This window comes from Somniosus microcephalus, chromosome 3, assembly GCF_052327205.1.
Source record: "Somniosus microcephalus isolate GS21.2 chromosome 3, FLI_Smic_1.0, whole genome shotgun sequence".
Taxonomy (NCBI): domain Eukaryota; kingdom Metazoa; phylum Chordata; class Chondrichthyes; order Squaliformes; family Somniosidae; genus Somniosus; species Somniosus microcephalus.
The window spans coordinates 281,498,444-281,525,483 of NC_140989.1; the positions used below are offsets into that span (position 1 = coordinate 281,498,444).

Sequence of the window (27,040 nt, forward strand, 5' to 3'; positions counted from 1 at the left end):
TTAGTGTGCAAAATTAAAGCACATGGGGTTGGGGGTAATATACTGGCATGGATTGAAAATTGGTTAACAGACAGGAAACAAAGTGTAGGAATAAATGGGTCTTTTTCGGGGTGGCAGGCAGTGACTAGTGGGGTACTGCAGGGATCAGTGCTTGGGCCCCAGCTATTCACAATATATATCAATGATATGGATGAGGGAACCAAATGTAATATTTCCAAGTTTGCTGACGACACAAAACTAGGTGGGATTGTGAGTTGTGAGGTGGATGCAAAGAGGCTTCAAGACGATTTAGACAAGTTGAGTAAGTGGGCAAATACATGGCAGATGCAGTATAATGTGGATAAATGTGAAGTTATCCACTTCGGTAGGAACAACAGAAAGGCAGAGTATTATTTAAATGGTGATAGATTAGGAAATGTTAAATACACTGAATAGAAACATAGAAACACAGAAGATAGGAGCAGGGGTAGGCCATTTGGCCCCTCGAGCCTGCTCCGCCATTCAATGCGATCATAGCTGATCATCCAAATTCAGTACCTGGTCCCTGCCTTCTCCCCATATCCCTTAATCTCCTTAGCCTTAAGAAATATATCCAACTCCTTCTTGAATATATTTAATGAATTGGCCTCAACTGTCTTCTGTGGTACAGAATTCCACAGGTTCACCACTCTCTGGGTGAAGAAATTCCTCCTCATCTCAGTCCTAAATGGCTTACCCCTTATCCTCAGAGTGTGACCCCTGGTTCTGGACTCCCCCGCCATCGGGAACAGTCTTCCTGCATCTATTCTGTCTAGTCCTGTTAGAATTTTATAAGTTTCAATGAGATCCCCTCTCATTCTTCTAAACTCTAGCGAATATAAGCCTAATCGGCCCAATCTCTCTTCATACGTCATTCATGCCATCCCAGGTATCAGTCTGGTGAAGCTTCACTGCACTCCCTCCATGGCAAGAACATCCTTCCTCAGATAAGGAGACCAAAACTGCACACAGTACTCCAGGTGTGGTCTCACCAAGGCTCTGTATAATTGTAGTAAGATATCCTTGTTCCTGTACTCTAATCCTCTTGCAATGAAGGCCAACATACCATTTGCCTTCCTAACTGCTTGCTGCACCTGCATGTTTGCTTTCAGTGACTGGTGTACAAGGACACCCAGGTCTTGTTGCACTTCCCCTTTTCCCAATCTATTGCCGTTCAGATAATAATCTGCCTTCCTGTTTTTGCCACCAAAGTGGATAACCTCGCATTTATCCACATTATACTGCAGCTGCCATGCATCTGCCCAATCGCCCAACCTGTCCAAATCGTACTGGAGTTTCTCTGCATCCTCCTCACAGCACACATGCCCACACAGCTTTGTATCGTCTGCAAACTTGGAGATATTACATCTAGTTCCCTCGTCTAGGTCATTAATATATATTGTAAATAACTGGGGTCCTAGCACCGATCTCTGCGGTACCCCACTAGTCACTGCCTTCCACTCGCAAAAAGACCCGTTTATTCCAACTCTTTGCTTCCTGTCTGCCAAACAGTTTTCTATCCAAGTCAGTACCTTACCCCCAATCCCATGTGCTTTAACTTTGCACGCCAGTCTCTTATGCGGGACCTTATCGAAAGCCTTCTGAAAGTCTAAATACACCACATCCACTGGTTCTCTCTCATCTATTCTACCAGTTACATCCTCAAAAAATTCCAGTAGATTAGTCGAGCACGATTTACCTTCTGTAAATCCATGTTGACTTTGTCCGATCCTGTCACTGTTTTCCAAGTGCTCTGCTATGACATCTTTTATAATGGACTCTAGCATTTTCCCCACTACCGATGTCAGGCTTACCGGTCTATAATTCCCCGTTTTCTCTCTACCACCTTTTTTAAATAGTAGGGTTACATTAGCTACCCTCCAATCCATGGGAACTGTTCCAGAGTCTATAGAATTTTGGAAGATGACCAGCAATGCATCTACTATTTCTAGGGCCACTTCCTTAAGTAGGATGTAGATTATCAGGCCCTGGGGATGTATCGGCCTTCAATCCCATCAATTTCCCCAACACCATTTTCCTACAAATACTGATTTTATTCAGTTCCTCCCTCTCATCAGACCCTATGTTCCCCGGCATCTCTGGAAGTTTATTTGTGTCCTCCTTTGTGAAGACAGAACCAAAGTATGTATTTAATTCGTCAGCTATGTCTTTGTTCCCCATTATAAATTCCCCTGATTCTGACTGCAAGGGACCTACGCTTGACCGTACCAATCTTTTTCTCTTCACATATCTATAGAAGCTTTTACAGTCAGTTTTTATGTTCCCTGAAAGCTTACTCTCATACTCTATTTCCCCCCTCTTAATTAATCCCTTTGTCCTCCTTTGCTAAATCCTAAACTGCTCCCAATCCTCAGGATTGCTGCTTTTTCTGGCCAATTTATATGTCCTCTCCTTGGATCTTATGCTATCCCTAATTTCGCTTGTTAGCCACGGTTGAGTCACCTTTTTTGTTTTTTTTTATGGCAAACAGGGATGAACAAATTCTGTAGTTCATTCATGCGATCTTTAAATGTTTGCCATTGCCTATTCACCGTCAACCCTTTAAGTAACATTCCCCAATCCATCCTAGCCAACTCGCGCCTCATACCATCGTAGTTTCCTTTATTTAAATTCAGGACCCAAGTCTCTGAATCAACTACTTCACTCTCCATCTTAATGAAGAATTCTATCATATTGGGGCAGAAATTCGGATCGGGGGCTTGCCGCGCGTGCAAGCCCCCGATCTGCACTTACCCGACGCGCCTGCCGTTCACCTCCAGGGACGCCTGGAATTCCTTTTTGAAAGAGAAGAATCCCGGGCAGCGTCTGACGTCACGCTGCCCAGGAGTGCAGCCAGCGCGAAGCCTGGAGCGCGCTGTGCAACTGAGACACGCCCCTCGAGGTCTCAGTTTAATAGGACACGCCCCCAATGTTTCTCACAAGCTGCAAAGCATTTTTACATGCAGAGCAGCATTTCAAATAGGTTTTTGGTATTTTTATGAAGCTTTTGGTAACTTTTATAAACTTTTAAAAACATTTACATTATTTTGAAGAATCTGAAGTAGTTTTAAACAGAATTAAAGCAATTTAAAGACTTTTAAAAGCCCTGAAAGAATTTTTTTCATTCCATTTATTTATTTAGCAACGTCGTCGTCATACGTGTCTTCACATTGTTCCCTTTGAGGAACTGTATGAAGTGGTGGAAGGATTTATGGCCGTGATTAATGCTCCTTCCGTGATCGTAACCATCTTTGTACCAGCCATTAGGGTGGTTAGTCCTATGGCGGGAGGGTTTTACGGGCTCCCACAAGCTATACGAGGAGGGGGGGCCACCCACACCCACGGACGCAAATATCCCACTGGATGTCAACCCAGAATTTAGAGCCGGAGCTCCGACTCCACTTGCCGGGACTGTCTGGAGCGGGGTTCGAAACCCTACCCCGTCTGGCCCAGCGGCGGGGATCCTACCGCTACGCCAAAGGCCCGCTCCGATTAGCAACGTGAAATGGCTGGAATGAGCACAATTCACGGCATTAAAAGAACTCACAATTGAACTGATGATGACCTCAGCAATCTCCTCAACGAGGTGGAGGCACAGCGCCTGCTCATCATTGGTAATGAGAAGTCCAAGGCGCCGCAAAAAGGACAGATGATAGCTTGGTCTTTCAAGTGGCAGCATAGGGCTCCAGTCACGGGGAGGGAAAAGGCGCAGGAAACGTATGGGTGTCACCTTTTGCGCGGAGTGGGCCTTATGCGTAGCGGTAAGCATCCCCGCCGCTGGGCCAGAAGGAGTAGGGTTTCGAACCCCGCTCCAGACAGTCCCGGCAAGTGGAGTCGGAGCTCCAACTATAAATTCTGGGTGGACATCCAGCGGGATACTTGCGTCCGCGGGTGTGGGTGGCCCCCCCCCACCTCAGATGGGTTGTGGGAGCCCGTAAAACCCTCACGCCATAGGACTAACCACCCTAATGGCTGGTATGAAGATGGTTATGGTCACGGAAGGAGCGTTAACGTGGCCAGAAATCCTTCCACCACTTCATACAGTTCCCGAAAGGGAACAGTGTGAGGATACGTACGACGATGACCTCTTGCGCAATGCACCTCCTTGGACCCTCAGTCGCAGATGCGAGGGGGCAAATCATGCAATTGTTAAATTTTTCATTTTATTGACATGTAAAATGTTGGCCCAGTAATTCCGTTCCAAACGCGTGAGTACGGTCGGGGTACTCACGCGTCTGGCCAGAGGAAATGCCGGTTTTCAGCATGCACAGCGCATGCCGGGAAAACCGGCATTTCCTGTCCTCTGAACGAAGGGGTTCAGAGGCAGAACGCGTGCGACTGCACAGGCAGCGCGCGCGCAGTAAAATTCGCCGGTTTCATTCATGCTTTCAGTGAGGTTAAGTCCTTACAACTTACACATGAAAAAAGCATGAGTACAGTTGCTCCAGAGGCTGCGGAGGAAGATATATTTTATCGTGGAGCTTCTGAAAGGCAATATTTTTGTTTGGGAAAGGGAGGAAAGTTATTTTAAGAAATGCTGAGGTAAGTTTTAAAGTTTATTTTTGTTTTTTAAAACGGGTTTTCAGTACTGTAGGTAGAAGGAGCAATTGTGGCTATGTGAATTGAATTTGCTGTGTTTATTAAATGTGAAAATGACTCCAACATTTTTAAGAAAGAAACTTTTCATCAATAATATATTCTTTTAAGTAATTATGTATGTATGTCTGTATATATTCCTTTGCGTATATGTATGTATGTATATATTCCTTTACTTATGTGTATGAATGTATGTATTTAATTATGACTTTCAGAGAAAGTAACTTATTGGAAAATCATAATTAAATACATACATTCATACACATAAGTAAAGGAATATATACATACATACATATACGTAAAGGAATATATACGGACGTACATACATAATTACTTAAAAGAATATATTACTGATGAAAAGTTTCTCTTAAAAATGTTGGAAATGTTACATTACTCATTTTAGAAGTCATTTTCACATTTAATAAACACAGCAAATTCAATTCACACAGCCACAATTGCTCCTTCTGCCTACAGTACTGAAAACCCGTTTAAAAAAAAAATTAAACTTTAAAACTTACCTCAGCATTTCTTAAAATAACTTTCCTCCCTTTCCCAAACAAAAATATTGCCTTTCAGAAGCTCCACGATAAAATATATCTTCCTCCGCAGCCTCTGGAGCAACTTTACACATGCTTTTTTCATGTGTAAGTTGTAAGGACTTAACCTCACTGAAAGCATGAATGAAACCGGCAAATTTTACTGCGCACGCGCTGCCTGTGCAGTCGCACGCGTTCTGCCTCTGAACCCCTTCGTTCAGAGGACAGGAAATGCCGGTTTTCCCCGCATGCGCTGTGCATGCTGAAAACCGGCATTTCCTCCGGCCAGACGCGTGAGTACCCCGACCGTACTCACGCGTTTGGAACGGAATTACTGGGCCATTATGATCACCCCTCCCCAAGGGGCCTCGCACAACAAGATTGTTAATGAATCCTTTCTCATTACATAATACCCAGTCTAAGATGGCCTGATCTCTAGTTGGTTCCTCAACATATTGGTCCAGGAAACCATCCCGTAGACACTCTAGGAATTCCTCTTCCACAGTACTGTTACTAATTTGGTTAGACTAATCTCTATGTAGATTAAAAGTCACCCATGATAACTGCTGTGCTCTTATTGCACGCGTCTCTAATTTCCCGTTTAATGCCATCCCCAACCTCAGCATTACTGTTTGGTGGTCTGTATACAACTCCCACTAACGTTTTCTGCCCCTTGGTATTTCTCAGCTCTACCCATACAGATTCCACATCAGAGCTAATATCCTTCCTTACTATTGTGTTAATTTCCTCTTTAACCAGCAATGCTACCCCACTGCCTTTTCCTTTTTGCCTGTCCTTCCTGAATATTGAATATCCCTGGATGTTGAATTCCCAGCCTTGGTCACCCTGGAGCCATGTCTCCGTAATCCCAATTATGTCATATCCGTTTACATCTATTTGCGCAGCTAATTCATCCACCTTATTACGAATGCTCCTCGCATTAAGACACAAAGCCTTCAGGCTTGTTTTTTTTATTTTTTTTTTTAAACATTCTTAGACCTTTTAGAATTATTGTTTACTGCGGCCATGTTTGATTTACACCCTTGATTTCTCTGCCTTCCACTTTTGCTTTTCTCCTTCCTGTCTTTTGCTTCTATCCTTGCTTCCCTTTCCTCTGTCTCCCTGCACAGGTTGCCAACCCCCTGCCATTTTAGTTTAAACTCTCCCCAACAGCACTAGCAAACACTCCCCCTAGGACATTGGTCCCAGTCCTGCCCAGGTGCAAACCGTCCACTTTGTACTGGTCCCACCTCCCCAGAACCGGTTCCAATGTCCCAGGAATTTGAATCCCTCCCCCTTGCACCATTCCTCTAGCCACATATTTATCTGAAATATCCTTCTATTTCTACTCTGACTAGCACGTGGCACTGGTAGCAATCTTGAGATTACTACCTTTGAGGTCCTAGTTTTTAAATTACCTCCTAACTCCCTATATTCAGCTTTTAGGACCTCATCCTGTTTTTTACCTATATCGTTGGTACCTATATGCACCACAACAACTGGCTGTTCACCCTCCCCCTCCAGAATGCTTGGGGGAGGGTGAACAGCCAGTTGTCGTGGTGCATATAGGTATCACATATTTAAGAAGGAGATAGATTTCTAGACACAAAAGGCATCAATGGGTATGGAGAGAGAGCGGGAATATGGTATTGAGATAGAGGATCAGCCATGATCATACTGAATGGCGGAGCAGGCTCGAAGGGCCGAATGGCCTACTTCTGCTCCTATTTTTCTATGTTTCGAAGTCCTCAGGACACGCCAAAGCACTGTTGTTGCGTAGACAAATGTGGCAGCCAATGTGACAACAGCAAGGCTGAACAAACAGCAAATTAATTAACTTACTTCAACTGAATATCAGAAAGATGAAAGCCATGGTTTTTGGTGCTCACAAATTCAGTTCCCTTAATGCGGACTCCATCCCCATCCCTGGCCTTTTAATTAGGCAAAGAAAGACCATGTGCACATTTGGCATCCTGTTCACTGAGCTGAACTTCAAATTGCATTTTCCCTCCATCACCAAGACTACTTATTTGCATCTCCACAACATTGCCTGTCTCTGCTCCTACTTCAGCCCTTCCGCCATTGAAACCTTTATCCATGTTTTTTTCAGCTCGAATCAATTGCGCTAGTGCTCTCCTCAATGGCCTTCCTTTGTCCATGTTCCTTAAATTCCAACTTGTTCAAAATGTAGCTGGCCACGTCCATCATTCCTGTTCTCCACCGCAGTAAGTTTAAAATCCTTACCCCTTGTTTTCAGATCCCTACATGGCCTCACTTCACCCTATCACAGTAATCTCCTCCAGACTTAGTTTACCTCCTGCACTCTTCAGTCCTCTGCTGTTGGCCTCCTACGCATCCCAACCTCAGTGTTAGCTGTGGTTCAGTGGGTAGCACTCTCACCTCTGAATCAGAAGGTGGTGGGTTCAAGTCCCACTCCAGAGACTAGAGCACCCAAAAAAAAAAAAAAAAAAACTAGGCTGACACTCCAATGCAGTGCTGAGGGAGTGCTGCACTGTTAGAGGTGCCGTCTTTCAGATGAGACGTTAAACCAAGGCTCCGTCTGCTCTCTCAGGTGGACGTAAAAGATCCCATGGCACTATTTTGAAGAAGAGCAGGGGAGTTATCCCCGGTGTCCTGGCCAATATTTATCCCTCAATCAACATAACAAAAACAGATTAACTGGTCATTGCTGTTTGTGGGAGCTTGCTGTGCACAACTGGCTGCCGCATTTCCTACAATACAACAGTGACTACACTTCAAAAAATACTTCATTGGCTGTAAAGCAGTTTGGGACATCGAAAGGCACTATATAAATGCAATCTTTGTTTCTTTCCCTCCACCCCACCACTGCTTTCAGCCACCTAGGATCCCTCTGGAGATCCTTATGCCTCTCTACCCCTATAAAACCTTTTAAAAACTCATCTTTCCACCCATTCCTTCAATCACGCCTCCTTAATTCTCTCTCCAGTTCAGTGTTACATTCGCCTTGCTACTACTCTGTATAGTGCCTTGGGAAATTTTGTATGTTAAAGGTGCAAGTTGATGTCACTCAAAGGGTTGACGGTGGATAGGCAATGGCAAACATTCAAAGACCGAATGGATGAACTACAGAATTTGTTCATCCCAGTTTGACATAAAAATAAAACAAAAAAGGTGACTCAACCGTGGCTAACAAGGGAAATTAGGGATAGCATAAGATCCAAGGAGAGGACATATAAATTGGCCAGAAAAAGCAATAATCCTGAGGATTGGGAGCAGTTTAGGGTTCAACAAGGAGGACAAAGGGATTAATTAAGAAGGGGAAAATAGAATATGAGAGTAAGCTTTCAGGGAACATAAAAACTGACTGCAAAAGCTTTTATAGATATGTGAAGAGAAAAAGATTGGTGAAGTCAAGCGTAGGTCCCTTGCAGTCAGAATCAGGGGAATTTACAATTGGGAACAAAAAAATGGCAGACCAACTAAATACATATTTTGGTTCTGTCTTCACAAAGGAGGACACAAATAACCTCCCAGAGATGCCGGGGAACATAGGGTCTGATGAAAGGGAGGAACTGAAAGAAATCAGTATTTGTAGGGAAATGGTGTTAGGAAAATTGATGGGATTGAAGGCCGATAAATCCCCAGGGACTGATAATCTACATCCTAGGGTACTTAAGGAAGTGGCCCTAGAAATAGTAGATGCATTGCTGGTCATCTTCCAGAACTCGATAGACTCTGGAACAGTACCCATGGATTGGAGGGTAGCTAATGTTACCCCACTGTTCAAAAAAGGTGGTAGAGAAAAAGCAGGGAATTATAGACCGGTAAGCCTGACATCGGTAGTGGGGCAAATGCTAGAGTCCATTATAAAAGATGTAATAGCATTGGAAAGCAGTGACAGGATCGGACAAAGTCAACATGGATTTACAAAAGGTAAATCGTGCTTCACTAAACTACTGGAATTTTTTGAGGATGTAACTGGTAAAATAGATAAGGGAGAACCGGTGGATGTGGTGTATTTGGACTTTCAGAAGGCTTTCGATAAGGTCCCACATAAGAGATTAGCGTGCAAAATTAAGGCACATGGGATTGGGGGCAAGGTATTGACTTGGATAGAGAACTGGTTGGCGGTTAGAAAGCAAAGAGTTGGAATAAACGGGTCGTTTTCCGAGTGGCAGGCAGTGACTAGTGGGATACCTCAAGGATCGGTCCTAGGACCCCAGCTGTTCACAATATGTATTAATGATCTGGACGAGGGAATTGGATGCAATATCTCCAAATTTGCAGACGACACAAAGCTGGGTGGGAGGGTATGCTGTGAGGAGGATGTCGTGAAACTCCAGTACGATTTGGACAGGTTGGGTGATTGGGCAGAAACATGGCAAATGCACTATAATGTGGATAAATGTGAGGTTATCCACTTTGGTGGCAAAAACAGGAAGGCAGACTATTATTTGAATGGCAATAGATTGGGAGAAGGGAAAGTGCAAAGAGACCTGGGTGTTCTTGTGCACCAGTCGCTGAAGGTAAGCATGCAGGTGCAGCAGGCGGTTAAGAAGGCAAATGGTTATGTTGGCTTTCGTAGCAAGAGGGTTCGAGTACAAGAACAAGGATGTCTTGCTGCAGTTGTACAGGGCCTTGGTGAGACCGCACCTTGAGTATTGTGTGCAGTTTTGGTCGCCTTATCTGAGGAAGGGCGTTCTTGCCATGGAAGGAGTGCAGCGAAGATTCACCAGGCTGATACCTGGGATGGCAGGAATGACGTACGAGGAGAGATTGTGTCAATTGGGCTTATACTCACTGGAGTTTAGAAGATTGAGAGGAGATCTCATCGAAACCTATAAAATTCTGTCAGGCCTGGACAGACTAGATGCAGGAAGGATGTTTCCGATGGCCGGGGAGTCCAGAACCAGGGGTCATAGTCTAAGGATAAGGGGTAAGCCATTTAGGACTGAAATGAGGAGGAATTTCTTCACCCAGAGAGTGGTGAACCTGTGGAATTCTCTGCCACAGGGGGCAGTGGAGGCCAGTTCATTAAATATATTCAAGAAGGAGTTGGATATATTTCTTAAGGCTAAAGGGATCAAGGGATATGGGGAGAAGGCAGGGACAGGGTACTGAATTTGGATGATCAGCCATGATCTCATTGAATGGCGGAGCAGGCTCGAGGGGCCGAATGGCCTACTCCTGCTCCTATCTTCTATGTTTCTATGTTGTCATTGTTGAATGAGCAGATAATCTGCTTTGGTCTCACTGGCTGAGGGAAGAAAGTTAGCCAGATGAATTCACTGCTCTTCTTGGAAAAGTGCTATGAGGTCTTTAGTACCCCCCTAAGCAAGTTTAACGTTACATCCAAAGACTGCACCTCTAAGACAACACTCCCTCTGCATTGCACTGAAGCATCATCCTAGATTCTGTAGCAGGATTTGAGTCCAGAACTTTGACTTAGGAGGATATCCGATTAACTGAGCCAAGCTGACAATGACAATTAAAACAGAATTTTAAAACACTAAGGCATTAAGTTGCAAACCTAAGCACTGAGCAGAGGTGTCTTGTTTGTGACTAAAGTACCAATAATGACCAACTAAACTGAGCCATCTATTTAGATTTTGATAGTAATCCAACATTACATACAAACCATAGTCTTATTATCCAAAGTAGCAATCTAATTCTGGTCATTTATCTTTTGCCTTTCTTCCAGCTCTTTCCTAAGCATATCCATTCTGAATTAATGTTTGAAATGAAATAATCCAATTCATGGAACAAATGACAACTCAGTCAATGTAGATTTAAGTTCTTCATTTGCACCTAATGGACTGACTTAATACACAAAGGCATCATCAAAGATGACATTGCATGTGCACTACAAAGCATCACATGCAATAAACATACAAAACTATCCTACTCTAGAAATGATCTTCCTGTTAAAAATCAGTCAATACACCTCCCTGTGAATCAGATCACATTGGCACAATCCAAGTTTTCTCATAAATGCTAGAAGCCTTCTTCCAGTCTCTTTTTTTCCCCACTGCAGTTGCCAATCCTTACTGACTACACATTCCATTATACCTCCATCAAACTCATAAAATACTCTCAAAACTCCTTTATAAATGCATCACTCTACAATCTAATTACCTAAAGAGAACTTCAGTGTACAACATCCAGTGTATTTATCCCTATACCAGTCCTCTGCTTTTTCTATTAATTTGTTTATAAAACTATAATAATTATAGTCTAGCTGATGAAACCCTGCATATGTCTCATTTAATGGAGTAGCACACAGGGATGATGTCAGGCGAGGGGGTTCTTTTCCAGAGATGACAATATGGAACTTGCTTTGTGTGAACATGCCATTTACAGACTAATCTCAGCTTTTTATTTATGTTCTACTGGATAGTGTTTGTGTATGAATGGCAGAGAACAGGGTAATGTGAAGGGTCATACATTAAAAATAGTCACTTGCGTAGGGCTACCAGAGGGTGCTGGTGTTTATATAAAAAATAAAAAAAAATCACAATTTTCACATATTTTCTTGAACAAAATATCGAGTAGAATGGGTTATAAAAATATCACTTACAGACCTGGGTGCTCAGTGGATAAATGCATCATGTGCTGTGGTACTAAGAGGGTCCCAGTTAGTGCTGAATTAACTGATCTGAGCTGAGGCAGTAATATGGATGCCACAATTGGCCTCAGCATCCTAAATGAAAGAGTGGGGGGGGGGGGGGGGTGGAATGTGCCCAGTGTTACCACTTCTGATTGACTCCTGATGGAAGTGTAAATGTGAGGGCATTAAATGGGATGAGGATCAGCTGTGATGCACCAGCACAGTCTGAGGATTGAGGCGTTGCCAGACCGGGAGCCAATGTCGGTCAGCGAGCACAGGGGTGATGAGTGAACAGGACTTGGTGCGAGTTAGGATATGAGCAGCAGAGTTTTGGATGAGGTCAAGTTTAGGTAGGGTGGAAGATGGGAGGCCGAACGGGAGGGCTCTGGAATAGTTAAGTCTAGAGGTAACAAAGGCATGGATGAGGGTTTCAGCAGCAGATGAACTGAGGCAGGGCAGGAGTCGGGCGATGTTACAGAGGTGGAAGTACGTACGGAACTCCCATAAGTATGAATGGGGAATCACTTAAAAAATACACGAACACACGAAATAAAACATTTTTAAATTACATATTTTAAATTAATTTAAATACCATTTAATTAAATATTATAAACAAATTTAATTGTTTAAAAACATTTTTTAGTATGTTTTCACAGGGCTAAAAATAAACTTACCTTATTGGACAGGGTTTTTAATGTATAAATGTAAATGTAAATTTTTTTTTTCTATTTTTTAAAAACTCATACTGGTAAAAGCAGGCCTTACGCCTGCTTTTACCAGGCATAAGAATTTCACGGGCATTCAGCGGGCGGAAGTTGGGCAAACCCGCGGAGGCCCTTCTCCCGGGGATGCGGAGGATCTGTCCTTGACAGGTCACAAGTTCGGGGTTTTAGCGCATGCGCTTCCCATGCCTAAACCAGGAACTTGCGCGGTCCCCAAGGGCACGTGTGCATCTCGTACACACCCATAGGGGTCGCAAAATACGGCCCATTCTTTTTGCTCTACTTTGCACATTTCCCTCCCTTCTTTGCTGCTCACGATGTGGTCTCCTCTACATTGAGGAGACCAAACGCAGACTGGGTGACCGCTTTGCGGAACACCTCCGTTCAGTCGTACGGGTGACCCCGAGCTTCCGGTCGCCTGTCATTTCAATTCACCGCCCCATTCCCACTCAGACCTCGCCCTCTGCGGCCTCTTGCATAGTTCCAATGCAGCTCAGCGTAAGCTCGAGGAGCAGCACCTCATCTTCCGATTAGGCACTTTACAACATTCTGGACTCAATAACGAGTTCAACAATTTCAGATCATAACCTCGGCCCCTATTATATTTTCATACTTTTTATCCACACTTTTGTTTTGTGCCTTTTCCTTTTTTTCTCTCTCCCACATGGCAGCTGTCTTTCACTCTGCCAGCACATTTCACACTTCATCTAAAGCCATTTTTTGTTTCTTTACTTGTCCTATTACCATCTCGTCTCACCTTGAATATCTCTTAATGTCTCCTTTCATCCCCTCCCCCATTTCCCAGCCCCCAAACTGCCTTTTAATCAGTTTCATTTCCTGCCTTTTTCCTCAGTTCTGAAGGGTTTCGACCTGAAACGTTGATGCTATTTCTCTCTCCAGGGATGTTGCCTGGCCTGCTGAGTTTTTCCAGCGTCTTCTGTTGTTATTTCCCTCCCTTCTTTAATTGCTTCCCATTTAACAGGAGTCAAAAAGAGAAGCTGCAAGATAAATGAGGGCTTAATAGGGCATAATTTCTTCCTTACCGCAATGATGTCTAATGTATTGTCACAGACTTTCCGTATCTCTGCATTTTTATCATGCATCAAGTCAATCAAGTATGCTGGAGCCTCTATGAGCAGCACATTAAGGAAAAGCAACATCCAAGTCAAGTATACTTTATTATAATAAAAGGTCTATGGAAGAAAAGCATTTGAGTTGTATTACTGCCTACACACAACTGGCCCAGAATACAGAATAAAAAGTTGATAAGGAGTTGAATAGGAGATTTGTAGATAAAATTTTGGCACAGGTATTAATTGGAATACGGCAGTATAAATAGGAAGTTGGTTAAAGTACTGAATGTCATAAGCCAAGGAGAGACTTGCTCTGATCCATCAGTTGATGGGACTACTCAGCTGTTTATAACCTACTGAGACCGTTTAGTATGCTGGTAGCCCTCTTTGTGGCTTCACTAGGTTAGTACCTCATTTTAAAGTATGGCTGTTGCTGCTTCTGCACTCTGCAGTGAACCAAGATTGGTCTCCTGGCCTGACTGCGATCGAGGAGTTAGGAATGTATCATACCATCAGGTTACAGATGTCATTAACAACCATAGGGGACTGAGTGGCATACTGCTCATGTAATGATCATTCACCAAATCCTCACACAAATGCCACCCCGTCCTAATTTTAAAGATTCTAAAGGATACATCACATTAAAACCCAAGCTGCCAGTATTAATATCCACGGTACAAATCAGGAGTGAATAACAATCAGTTCATTTTAAAAAAAGGAAATCTCTGGCATTCTTAGGCATAAAAGGTGTCGAGTAAGTAAAATGGGTGGAACCAAGCCATTTATCTCACCACCAGCCATCTCATTCATGACTTTAACACACTGTTCAGTGAGTTCAATTGCCATAATATAGTCTGAAGTCCATAATGAACAATTTCACAAAATAATCATGTTCAGTCACTCTCTAAATGTAGTATTTAGCCTGTGTATTAATGAATTGCACATGCAGCCTTTTCATCTTTATTGTATATTCATCTGTAAGAAATTAACTTTAAAATATATGCTATTAACTTTTACAGATTTTTGTCTTTAAACATTAACAGGACATTGAAATCAACTGAGGTTTTTGACCCGTTGACCTAAAATGCCAAGATATTGTACAGTACCAGTATTTGAACAACTTAAATTTTTCAGTCTTGTACCCTTGCTTTCTGGATCAAGTTGACAGAAGCACTAAATAGAAAGGGGAGAAAAAATCTCTGTCATTCAGAAAGGATACGTGTTTCCTTTATAATCACATCTCTGGTAGCTTGGTGGAAAACCATCTGGTAGAAGACATATACAATCTGGCAAACAAATTCATCATCCTCTTGTTTGGCTATGGGAAAGAGCAGAAATATACAGTCAAAGGAGATTACATTGCAGGAAAGGCACCTGAATCCCAACTGATTACTGTAGTTAAAATGTCCTAAATGTATCCTCAAAATGGTTTTATCAACAATCATACTGAACCCTGGAAAAAAGAAAGAGCCAAACCCAAAAATCTGACTTTCACTAGAATTTAATGGCCCGAGTTTGTCAAGGTCACAACTTTGAGATGGCATGTCAGACGGCTAAAAACAATTTACTTCAGTGGTCCCTTTGTTATAGAAAGCTGAGAAGATAGGAGAGTAAAACCACCAATTGAAATGTCTGTTTTTTTTTAAATAGCTAGTCTAAGGTCATTATAATTTCTTTACATATCGGACACCAAAAGAGGTGAACCTTTCAATACATCTCACAATAGTTAATAACACCACAAGGTTTATTTGAGAATCAAAAGTATTAAAGATGGTGTTTTTGACTCAAAAAAGTAGGTATGCATGCATGTGGGGTGAAAAGGGGCCAAAACGTCATCCCAGCTCTCTGCTAAAAAGCAACATTTTTTTCTCTATTTTATTTACATTTTATATATATTTTTAAGATTTATAGACTTCCCAAATCAAAGTACAGGCAAAGGTTTTGATATATGAGAAAGGGAAACAAAACTTGAACCAGTTGTAGTCCAAATATAGCTATCAAAATGGAAAGTGGACCTATCCTTGAGATGGACGATTCAAGAGCGAACAGACATCACATCTACAGATGGCGGTCCACTCTTCTGACATCCCAGGAGATGACAAGCATTCCAGAAGGCAAGGCAACTAATTCTACTATGCCAACTCAGAAGGGCACGGTTGGATAAGGTCTTAGAATCACTGCTAAAGCTGCGATCACATCAGTAATAAGCTGATCAGTCTTTTAATATGCCAATAGACTTGGAACTTTATATGGTTTCTCCAGCAGTGAATGTGCCACGGTTTAGATTATCTTACTCAAAATCACTGAAATGTCTGAATATCATTTTGGAAACACAGTACTCATGATAGAATTGGACTTTGAGACTTTAGTTATCCAACATTTTAATAAAACTTAAATAAATGCTAGAAAACTTCAAAGCAGCTAGGTGACTGCAAGAAGTTTCTTTTGGCTGTCTGTGCTGCCTTTCTTTAGGAATTTATGTTAGTTTTCCAGTTAATTCAGGGGTTTGAGTAATTTGGGTCGATTTCCATTGTGTGCCGCCACCTAGTGGATATTTGGTACCTAGCAACTGCAGTAAAGCACAGTAAACTACTGTATATCACAGACCTGCAGCCACACATGGTCTGGGAAGTTATATTTCTGCTCCGACGACGCCACCTTCCACACCAGTGCTTCAGACATGTCTTCCTTTTTCCGCAACCGAGGATTCCCCTCTACCGTGGTTGACGCTGCCCTCGACCGTGTCAGTTCTATCTCCCGCACTTCTGCCCTCACCCCTGCCCCTCCCTCCCGGAACCACGATAGGGTTCCCCTTGTCCTCACCTTTCACCCCACCAGCCTCCACATTCAACGGATCATCCTCCGGCATTTCCGCTACCTCCAAAGTGATCCCACCACCAAACGCATCTTCCCCTCCCCTCCCCTTTCAGCATTCCGCAGGGACCGCTCCCTCCGAGACACCCTAGTCCACTCCTCTATCACCCCAAACAGCCCTTCCCCTTCGCCTGGCACCTTCCCGTGCAAGCGGAGGAGATGTAACACCTGCCCCTATACCTCCCCCCTTCCCACTGTCCAGGGCCCCAAACACCCCTTCCAGGTGAAACAGCGATTTACTTGTACTTCTCGCAATCTAGTATACTGTATTCGCTGCTCACGATGCGGTCTCCTCTACATTGGGGAGACCAAACGCAGATTGGGTGACCGCTTTGCGGAACACCTCCGCTCAGTCCGTAAGGGTGACCCCGAGCTTCCGGTCGCCTGTCATTTTAATTCACCGCTCCATTCCCACTCGGACCTCACCGTCCTTGGCCTCTTGTATTGTTCCACGGAAGCGCAACGTAAACTCGAGGAACAGCACCTCATCTTCCGATTAGGCAGTCTGCAGCCTTCCGGACTCAATATCGAGTTCAACAATTTCAGATCATAAGCTCGGCCCCCATTTCATTTTCTCTTGTAATTGTTCCACTCCTTTCCCCCCCCCTCCTTTCCTTTTGTTTCTCTCTCACACCTGGCAGCTATCTTTTGCCCTGCCAGCACACTTTACACCTAATCCCAGCCTATTACCATCTCGTCCAGCTTCTAATCTCTTTTACTTCTTTTGGTTCTTTTATTCTTTTGTCTGATCGCAGCCCTGCCTTCGATCTAGTTTCTTTCCTTTCCAGTTTTGAAGAAGGGTCCAACCCGAAACGTCAACTCAAATTTCTCTCCACATATGTTGCCTGACCTGCTGAGTTTTTCCAGCATTTTCTGTTGTTATTTCGGATTTCCAACATCTGCAGTATTTTGCTATCGTGGGAAGTTATATTGTTGTCACGCTCCAGCCTTGGACACTATTTGTCTGTAAGTACTTGAGAATGTTATAGATGATTAGTGTACACTATATTTTGCAGAAAATGTTTAGTTTGTAACTTTTCTTTGTAAGCAAACTTACACAGCTAGCCGTGAAGTGCTCGCTCCCTGTCTCGCTGGTTAACTTGTAGCTGTATTTTGATGCACTATGTACAGAGAATTTAAAGAGAATGCCTTCCAGTTTGCTAAATGTATATTCGCAGTAAGCTGTGTTTCCACATGTTTGGTAAGTTACATGCCAAATGTACTGTGTTGCTCAGGCGTACCTAAATTTGTGTATGCATATCAGTTATGTGTTTGTATACTAATATGTGCTTCCATTTCTGTATTGTATTTCAGTTTCACAATAAGAATCTTTCAGTAAAGTTTACAAGAAAAGTCAAGCCTTGTGATTTTTATGGGAAGGTATCAATTTGTTAGCTACCTGTCTAGCTCTGCATAGGAACGCGCTGCAAGGGCAGAATAATGAAAAGACAACAGCACAGCGGGCTCAAGCACAAGAAGATACCACCCAGCTACCATGAGTCTACGCTCAGGAAGACAATATACCACAGAGGATGTCGACCAGCCAACCGAGAAGCATGAGCCTCTTCGAGCAAATGATGCCAAGTCACAGTCCTCTAAAGCATCCTCTAGATCATCTCGGCGGTCCAGCAGACCGTCGTCATCGACAACTTCTGCAGCCGCCAAAGCACATGCCAAGGCAAAAGCTGCCCAGGCTCAATTGTCCTTCGCTGAAAAAGCTATTGTGATGAAGCAGAGAGCTGACCTCGACGCTAGTGTGATGAAGCAGAGAGCTGACCTCGACGCCAGTCTCCACATTCTCCAAAGCCAGAGAGCTGCCGCTGCCGCTGAAGCTGAGGCTTATGAAGGTGAGGAGAACGAAGGCGGGGAGCACAGCCATGAACCATATGTTCCAGAACAGCCCCTCAGTCCAGTGCAACGTACAAGTGAGTATGTCCAACAACACTACAAATTGTTCTTCAAGGAAACATCCAGGTATCTCGACGCAGAACCAGCTACTCACCACAGTAACAAACAGCCTGTTTTCGGAGACACTGAGCTTAAAAGAGAAGAAACAAGTAAGACTTACCTGCAGAGGCCAATCCAGCCAAGCAGTCCTCGCCCGAGCCACAAGGTGCACAAGACCTCGCTAGGTACCTCATCCGCCGAGAATTGTTAAGTTCAGGTCTTCTAGAATTTGATGACCGTCCTGAAAATTATTGGTCATGGAAAGCGTCCTTCCTGAGTACCACCAAGGACTTGAATCTGTCAGCCAGAGAAGAACTAGATTTGATGACAAAGTGGCTCGGAGCCGAGTCGTCAGAACAGGCGAAGAGAATTCGCTCAGCGCACGTCCGCAATCCCACAGCAGGCCTCAACCTGGTTTGGCAACGTCTCGAAGACTGTTATGGGACACCAGAAGTCATTGAACACGCACTGCTCAAGAAGACTGAGGACTTTCCAAAGCTAACCAACAAAGGTAATGTCGAGCTTCGACAACTGGGTGACATTCTCCTCGAACTGGAGTGTGCTAAGGAAGAAGGTTACCTGACAGGCCTCTCGTATTTGGATACAGCTCGTGGGGTAAACCCAATAGTGGAAAAGCTCCCCTACAACCTTCAAGAGAAATGGATAGCTAAGGGATCCAAGTACAAGGAGGATTACGGAGTGGCATTTCCCCCCTTCTCTCTCTTCTCCAGGTTCGTCCAACAACAGGCAAAGGTGAGGAATGATCCAAGTTTCACTTTCTCCACCTCCAGCAGTTACGCTCCTTCGAGAACAGAGAAACCCACAAAGTACAACAACAAAGCCTCTGTGAGCGTGCACAAAACAGATGTTCCAGCCAAACCCTCAGTCAACCAATCCAGTTCTGCTGGGAATAAAGTGGTTGACCCAGATCGTCAGTGTCCAATACACAAGAAGCCCCACCCACTCAAAGTGTCGAAGCTTTAGAGGCAAGCCTATTGATGAGCGCAAATCATACTTGAAGGAGAATCGCATCTGCTTCAGGTGTTGTGGGTCGACTATGCACATGGCAAAAGACTGCAAGGCGACAATCAAGTGCTTCGAGTGCAACAGTGAAAAACACATCGCAGCCCTGCATCCAGGTCCTCCTCCTTCGACCACAGAGAGTGCTGCGGTTGACAAAGAGGATAGCGGGGAGCAAAGCGAAAGCGCATCTTCTTCCGTCACCTCCAAGTGTACAGAGGTTTGTGGAAATGCAAGCAGCCCACGCTCATGCTCCAAAATCTGCTAGGTTAAAGCATATCCTGCAGGGAGAAAGGAGAAGGCAATCAAGATGTACGCAGTGCTTGATGAGCAAAGTAACAAGTCTCTAGCGAAGACAGAATTCTTCAATCTCTTTGAAGTCAAGGCCAGCGCAGCTCCGTACATGCTAAAAACCTGTTCAGGGACAACAGAGACTACGGGTAGGAGAGTTGGCAACTTCATGATCGAGTCCATGGATGGGAAACTACAGCTTCCCCTCCCCACCTTAATGGAGTGTGACATGATGCCAGATGATTGGGAAGGAATTTCCGTCCTGAGGTCGCACGCCATCAGCCCCACCTACAGCCAGTTGCCAACAAGATTCCAGCTGTGGACCCGGACGCTCCAATCCTCCTGCTCTTGGGAAGAGACATCTTAAGGGTGCACAAGGTGCGTGAGCAAATCAACGGGCCCCACAATGCTCCTTATGCGCAGCGGCTTGACCTGGGATGGGTCCTCGTGGGTGGAGTTTGCCTGGGAACAGTCCACAAACCAGCGGATGTCAACGTATATAAAGCAAACGTGTTGCACAACGGTCGTACATCCTTTCTCAGCCCATGCCCAAACAGGATCCAGCTAAAGGAAGACTACGATGGCATGACGCAGCAACATAGGTCAACCTCCTCTGCCTGTGAGGAAGAGGCAGGCCTCACTGTGAGCATTGACAGCCTAGGATGCTCAGTGTTTGAAGGGTCCAAGGATGATGACAAACCAACACTACCCATGGATGACAAAGCTTTCCTAACCATCAGTGCCCTGAGGAGGTTTTTCTCAATCTGTGGTCCAGCCAAGCTTCTCCGCTCCGACAGAGGGACTAACTTCGTGGGTGCCTGTAAGGAGTTGGACAGCCACACGGACGATGCAGCGGTAAGAAGCTACCTCCAAAAGAAAGGATGCACGTGGGTGTTTAACCCCCCGCATTCATCCCACATGGGTGGTTCATGGGAGAGGCTCATCGGTGTTGCCAGGCATATTCTGGATGCTATGCTGCTTCGGACGGGACCCACTCGTCTCACACATGATGTCTTGAGCACTCTCATGGCTGAAGTCATGGCGATCATGAACGCAAGACCCCTGGTGCCAGTGTCCACTGATCCAGACATGCCTGCAGTCCTCACCCCAGCGATGCTCCTGACTCAAAAGGTGAGTGCTATTTCAGCCCCCTCTGGAAACTTCAACATGGCTGAGCTGCACGGGAAGCAGTGGAAGCAAGTCCAGTGTCTTGCAGACACTTTTTGGAAGAGATGGAGAGGAGAGTATTTGTCCACCCTACAGAGCCGTAGGAAATGGACAGAAGACAAGCCAAATGTCAAAGTGGGAGATGTTGTCTTGCTGAAAGACAGCCAAGCACACAGAAATGAATGGCCAGTGGGACTGGTTGTCAAAACTCTGCCGAGCAGGGACAAGAGGGTCCGCAAGGTGGAAGTGAAGATTGTCAAGGAGGGTGCTGTCAAAGTGTTTCTGAGGCCAGTCTCAGAGATCGTAGTCCTCCTTTCTGAAGAAACCTAGAGAAAAGATTCGGAGTATGTTTGCAGCCAAAGAACGTTTTCTTTAGGTTTATTTTGTATCTGTAGTGGTACAATGGAATTGTACCAAGCGGGGAGTGTGCTGCCTTTCTTTAGGAATTTATGTTAGTTTTCCAGTTAATTCAGGGGTTTGAGTAATTTGGGTCGATTTCCATTGTGTGCCGCCACCTAGTGGATATTTGGTACCTAGCAACTGCAGTAAAGCACAGTAAACTACTGTATTTCACAGACCTGCAGCCACACATGATCTGGGAAGTTATATTGTTGTCACGCTCCAGCCTTGGACACTATTTGTCTGTAAGTACTTGAGAATCTTATAGATGATTAGTGTACACTATATTTTGCAGAAAATGTTTAGTTTGTAACTTTTCTTTGTAAGCAAACTTACACAGCTAGCCGTGAAGTGCTTGCTCCCTGTCTAGCTGGTTAACTTGTAGCTGTATTTTGATGCACTATGTACAGGGCTAATTTAAAGAGAATGCCTTCCAGTTTGCTAAATGTATATTCACAGTAAGCTGTGTTTCCACGTGTTTGGTAAGTTACATGCCAAATGTACTGTGTTGCTCAGACGTACCTAAATTTGTGTATGCGTATCAGTTATGTGCTTGTATACTAATGTGTGCTTCCATTTCTGTATTGTATTTCAGTTTCACAATAAGAATCTTTCAGTAAAGTTTACAAGAAAAGTCAAGCCTTGTGATTTTTATGGGAAGATATCAATTTGTTAGCTACCTGTCTAGCTCTGCATAGGAACGCGCTGCAAGGGCAGAATACTGTCAGTCAGTTGAACAGGATGAAGCATAAAGAGGTGGAAACAATCACATTACTTAACATCTTCAATCATAGTTATATTATGATCTCACTGAAGAGAAATGCCCGCTTCCCAAAATGCCCAATATTTTTGTACTCAATTCTGTTCATCTCAACCAAGGTACAGTTTCAAAAGGCAAGAACGCTATTAATAAATACGATGAGACATCAAAACAGTTCCAGTTTCAATAAATCCTAATGTTAATCCATTCAACAGCAATTTCATAAGTGCCAAACCAATCTATCATAAATCTTCATTATAAGCTGCAAAATGACAAAAGAGAGACGATTTTAATACAGGCCTGCAAAAAGCCAAAAGAGTTGCTATAAATATAGCAATTATTTTAGCACAGATGCTACCAAGCAACCACAAACTTTACACATCCCAGGGTGCATCAAATGGCTAATTCCAAAATGCTGCTCATGCGCAATAAAGCAGATGGTGTGCACAGGAGGGGGAGGGTAGACCAGAATGAGGAAGAGGTTCCATTAACCTCATAAGTACTTAATATTTTTTTCCATTTGTAAAAAGCAAAATCATTTTAAAATGCAAAATAAATATGCATATTCTTAATGTTTAGAATTATGAAACATTAGTAAATTATATTCTGACAAACTAAGCTCAAATATTAAGTTTTTAAAGTTGAAGTGCCCATCAGTAATCCAATTTTTAAGCGCAACAATACATCATTAACTAGCTGCCTCTACCTTGCAGAACAAAAATGCTATAAGCACACAGCAGGTCAGTCAGCATCCGAAAAAGATGCATTTCCATTGCAACGAAGGGTCACAGCTGAAACTTGTTTTTTTTCCTTTCAGCTGCTAACTGACTTAGTGTAATTACTGTATTTTGTTCTTATTTCAGGTTTCCAGCATTTATGAGTTTTATGTCCAAAAATTGAATCTTAAAAGCAAAAAGGTATCGTTTCATTAAATTGTTCAATTATATTTAATTTTCAATGCAAATTTTATTTCACAAAATACAATTCCCTCTAATACAGTCAATTAAAGTGTACTTGATGTAATAAAACTCACTACGCACTTGGTTTGACTATAAAGCAAGGCTTTAATCAACTTGTTTCAGAACATGGAGGTCTAGTTGTACTTCACTAGTTCCTGTCATACAAAATGTCCCTGGGCAAGCTGGGCCCACGCCCGAGTATTTATACACCTTGGACGGCGCCACCAGCTGGCTCTCCAGCGTTAATTCATGAGTAGTTTCTTGATGAGATTTATAACATTCTTCCTGCCTAAAAGATTTGGAAGTCCGACGACTTCCTCTTAACGGATTAGGCGGACCACGAATAGCCGCAGTCTTTTAGATCTTTGTTTATGGCTAGAAGGCACGTCTCCCCGGACTGTGTCTTGGTCCCTGGGCCGCTTGATCCGTACCGGTGGATCGACAGGGCCCGTGTTGCCCTGATCGACCCGAGGGAGGCTGGGGAGATCGTGACTCTGGGTGCAGGTCCCCACAGGCGCAGAGCTAGATTCATCCTGTTTGATAGGCGGGGATTGACCGGCATTCTGGCCTCGGGTGGCCATCCCACAGGAAGCACTCGGCTCCCTGAGTGGATCCGGTAGGGCAGCCGGCAGATCTCGATATCCCAGGTAGGGCATCATCCTCGCGGGAGCGCAGAGTGTCGGCATCATCACCGTGGGTCCCTCTATCAGTTGGGTCCGTGGAACCGGCTGGACAGGGAGCCAGGTCCCAGAGCGAAACAGTGGACTCCCGGCCATCAGGGTACCGCACGTGCACGTACGTGGGATTGATGTCCGTGAGTTCTACCTCGTCGACGAGAGCTGCCAACCATGACGGTAGGGACGTCCCATGGGTGGAGCAACACTGGAAGCTGAAGAATCGCTCGTGAGGTTGACATTGGTGGACGTAGAAAGTGACCTGATGGAATGCAACACATCAGGGAGCATAGTTTCCCACTGGTGACCTCAGCGCAAGACAAACAGCGTTCCAGATGATAGCGTTGTATCTCTCAACCTGTCAGTTACCGATGGGATGGTATGGTGTCGTTTTACTTGTGGCGATTCCCCGTTGGGAGAGATAACTTTTGAGTTCGCTTGACATGAAGGAGGGACCCCGATCAGAGTGGATGAAATTGGCCGTACCGCAAAGGGAAAAGACTTGATCAAGGCATTTGATCACTGTGAAAGTAAGCAGATTGGGACAGAGGAAAGCGTGAATATTCGTCCACCATTGTAAGCAAGTAGCTGTTTCGCATTGAGGAAGGCAATGGCCCTTTAAAGTCAATGCTGAGTCGCTGCATAGCGTGTATGAGCGAGCCAGCCGATGGACGGAAGAATTGCGGTTTTAATTCCGCACAAATTCTACAGGAGGAGCATGTTCTTTTCACATCTTCCGTAGAAAATGGGAGATTTTTAGATCGCACAAAGTGCAGCATGCGGGTAACGCCAGGATGGCATAAGTCAGTATGAAGATCCGCAAGAGTCGAAGTTGACATAGAAGAGCAAAATGCCCGTGTGAGGGTATCCGGGGCCACATTCTCTTTGCTGGGTCGATAATGTATGGTGTATTCAAAGGCGGCCAATTCCATCCTCCAGAGTTGTATTTTGTTATTCTTGATCTTAGTGCGTTTCCGGTTATCCAGCATAAAGGCCACGGAGCGCTGATCGGTTAGAAGTGTGAAATAGCGACGAGCGAGAAAATGACTCCATTTGCATACAGCTTCGATGATGGCCGTAGCCTCCTTCTCGACAGGAGGATAATGGAGCTCGCTACCCTGCAAAGTTCTGGACAGAAATGCAACGGGTCGACCACCTTGATTCAAGGTAGCAGAGATCGCCACATCCGATGCATCGCACTCGACCACGAAAGGAAGATTTTCATCAATGGAACGAAGCATGGCTTTTTCCAGTTGTCGCTTGAGGAGGTTGATAGCTGAAATAGCCGTTGCCTCCAATGGAAATGACTTTGCGTGAAGCAGGGGCTGGATCGTGTCGGAGAAGTGGGGTATCCATTTCGCATAATAGGCGAACATGCCGAGTGCCCAACGAAGAAAGCCGAGATTCATAGGGGGAGGGAGCTCCTGAAGCGGACAAAGTCGCTCCGGATCCGGTTTGATGACACCATTGCCCACCCAGTAGCCAAGGATGTTGACTGATGGTACTGATTTCACAGATTTGGACTCATTTAAGGTTAAGTTGCGACGACTGAGAACGTCAAAAAATTTCTGGAGATTGGCATCGTGCTCCTTCTGGTCATGACCAGCAATGGTGATATTATCCAGATATGGAAAAGTGTCCGTTAAGTTCTCCTGTTTGACTAGGCTATCCATTGCCCGTTGAAAGACAGCCACCCCATTGGTGACCCCAAATGGAAGGTGACAAAACTGGTAAAGCTGACCATTGGCCTCAAAGGACATATACTTTTTGTCAGAGTCCTTTAACGGTACTTGATGATATGCGCTCTTTAAATCAAAAGTTGAAAATACCTTGTAGTTGGCAAGGTTATTAACCATGTCATCGATGCGTGGTAGTGGGTAGGCATCCAGGTCAGTATACTGGTTAATAGTTTGCGAGTAATCGATGCAAAGACGTTTCTTGTGTTGCTTCAGAGGATTTTTAACAACGACGACTTGAGCCCGCCAGGAAGATGAACATGGCTCAATGATACCATCAGCTAGAAGGCGAGAGATTTCTGCCTCGATAAAGGATCGATCATCTCGGCTGAAAAGTCGTGATTTAGTGACTATGGGCTTACATTGGGGAGAAAGATTGGCAAACAAGGAGGGCTCATCGAGCGAAGCCGCCGAAAGCGCACAAAACGGTACTTTGGTAATAGTAATCTCCGGCTTTGACCCTCCAAACTCGAAAGTGAGTCTTTTGTGTTGTTTCTGGAAATCCTGTCCCAGGAGCACATCACTGCATAGGTTTTTGAGCACTCCGAGCCAGGTGGAAAAATAAGTGCGGCCATTGAGAATATGGTCGACAAGACAAAAGCCGGAAGAATTGGTGGTCAGTGTCGTCAGAGCCATTGCAATTTCCCTGTCCGAGGGGTAAATACACAGTTTTAACTTACTGATAGCCCGCTCACTAATGAAGCTGTCAGAGCTGCATGAGTTGATTAGTGCGCTCAAAATGTGTCCATTTACCGAAACCTTCGTGGTTGCATGGGACAGACTTTGGGGAAAAACAGTTGTGAAGAGAGGAGGGGCAGTTTTACCCTTGACGGCTGTAACCTTAGTAGTGGTTCTTGGGGGAGGAGCAGTTTCATAGATAGCAGCTGTAACCTTAGTAGTGGCTCTTGGGGGAGGAGCAGTTTTATAGATAGTAGCTGCAAAACTAACAGGAGCTCTTGACCGGTATACCTTAGAAAAGTGACCTTTCTTATGGCAATGATTGCAGGTTGCGTTATGAGCAGGGCAAAATTTCCTATAATGGAACACACCTCCAAAGAAGAAACACTTCCTTCCAGATTGCCAAGGTGCCGCTAGGGCAGGGTCGTCATCAGTGAAGGCTTCTAGGGTAGGGTTGTCATCCGCTAGGTTAGAGTCATCATCAGTGAGGGCTTCCGCCCGAGACCTATCGAAGGAGTCATTCAAAGTGATAGCAGCAGCCCGTGCACGAGGTAAAAGATAGGTATCTACATTCCTCTTTGCTAAGTCCCGGGAACATGCCTGGTCATAGGCAGCCTGTAACTCGAGGGTTTTATTCTCCAAAAGACGCTGGCGTATGAAGGGAGACACAATCCCATTAATAAAGGAATCACTAATTAACTCCTCCTGGTACTGCTCAGCTGTGACAGCTTTAAGATTCCAATCTTTGCTGAGCCTGCGAAGTTTCTGAAGGAATTCATCAAGTGATTCCCCGGGCTGTTGTCGAGTTGTGGCCAGTAGATGCCGAGCAAAGATTTTGTTTGGGGCCTTAACATATAGTCGCTGTAATATTAGGATAGCGGCGTCGTAGTCTACACAGTTTTTGATATAGTCAAACACATGAGGAGATACATAATTGGCAAGTACCTCTAATTTATCAGGAACATTCTCACCACACACCCTGAGGAAGTTGCTGAAAGTAC

At 44.4% G+C, this 27,040-nt stretch overlaps 1 protein-coding gene across 7 annotated transcripts in view; it reads right to left on the reverse strand.

Moving 5' to 3' along the window:
• The window catches only part of kifap3a (kinesin-associated protein 3a), a 249,575-nt gene that overhangs the window by 83,752 nt on the left and 138,783 nt on the right, over window positions 1-27,040 (reverse strand). For all 7 annotated transcript variants that reach the window (XR_015077662.1, XM_085982637.1, XM_085982636.1 and 4 more), the window contains 2 exons: window positions 14,754-14,852; window positions 13,505-13,590 (listed from right to left, as the gene is read on the reverse strand). Coding sequence is in view for 6 of the 7 variants with exons in the window: in XM_085982637.1 (XP_085838763.1) it covers window positions 13,505-13,590; window positions 14,754-14,852 (185 nt within the window). In the remaining variant the exon portion in view is untranslated. The remainder of the gene's footprint in view (window positions 1-13,504; window positions 13,591-14,753; window positions 14,853-27,040) is intronic.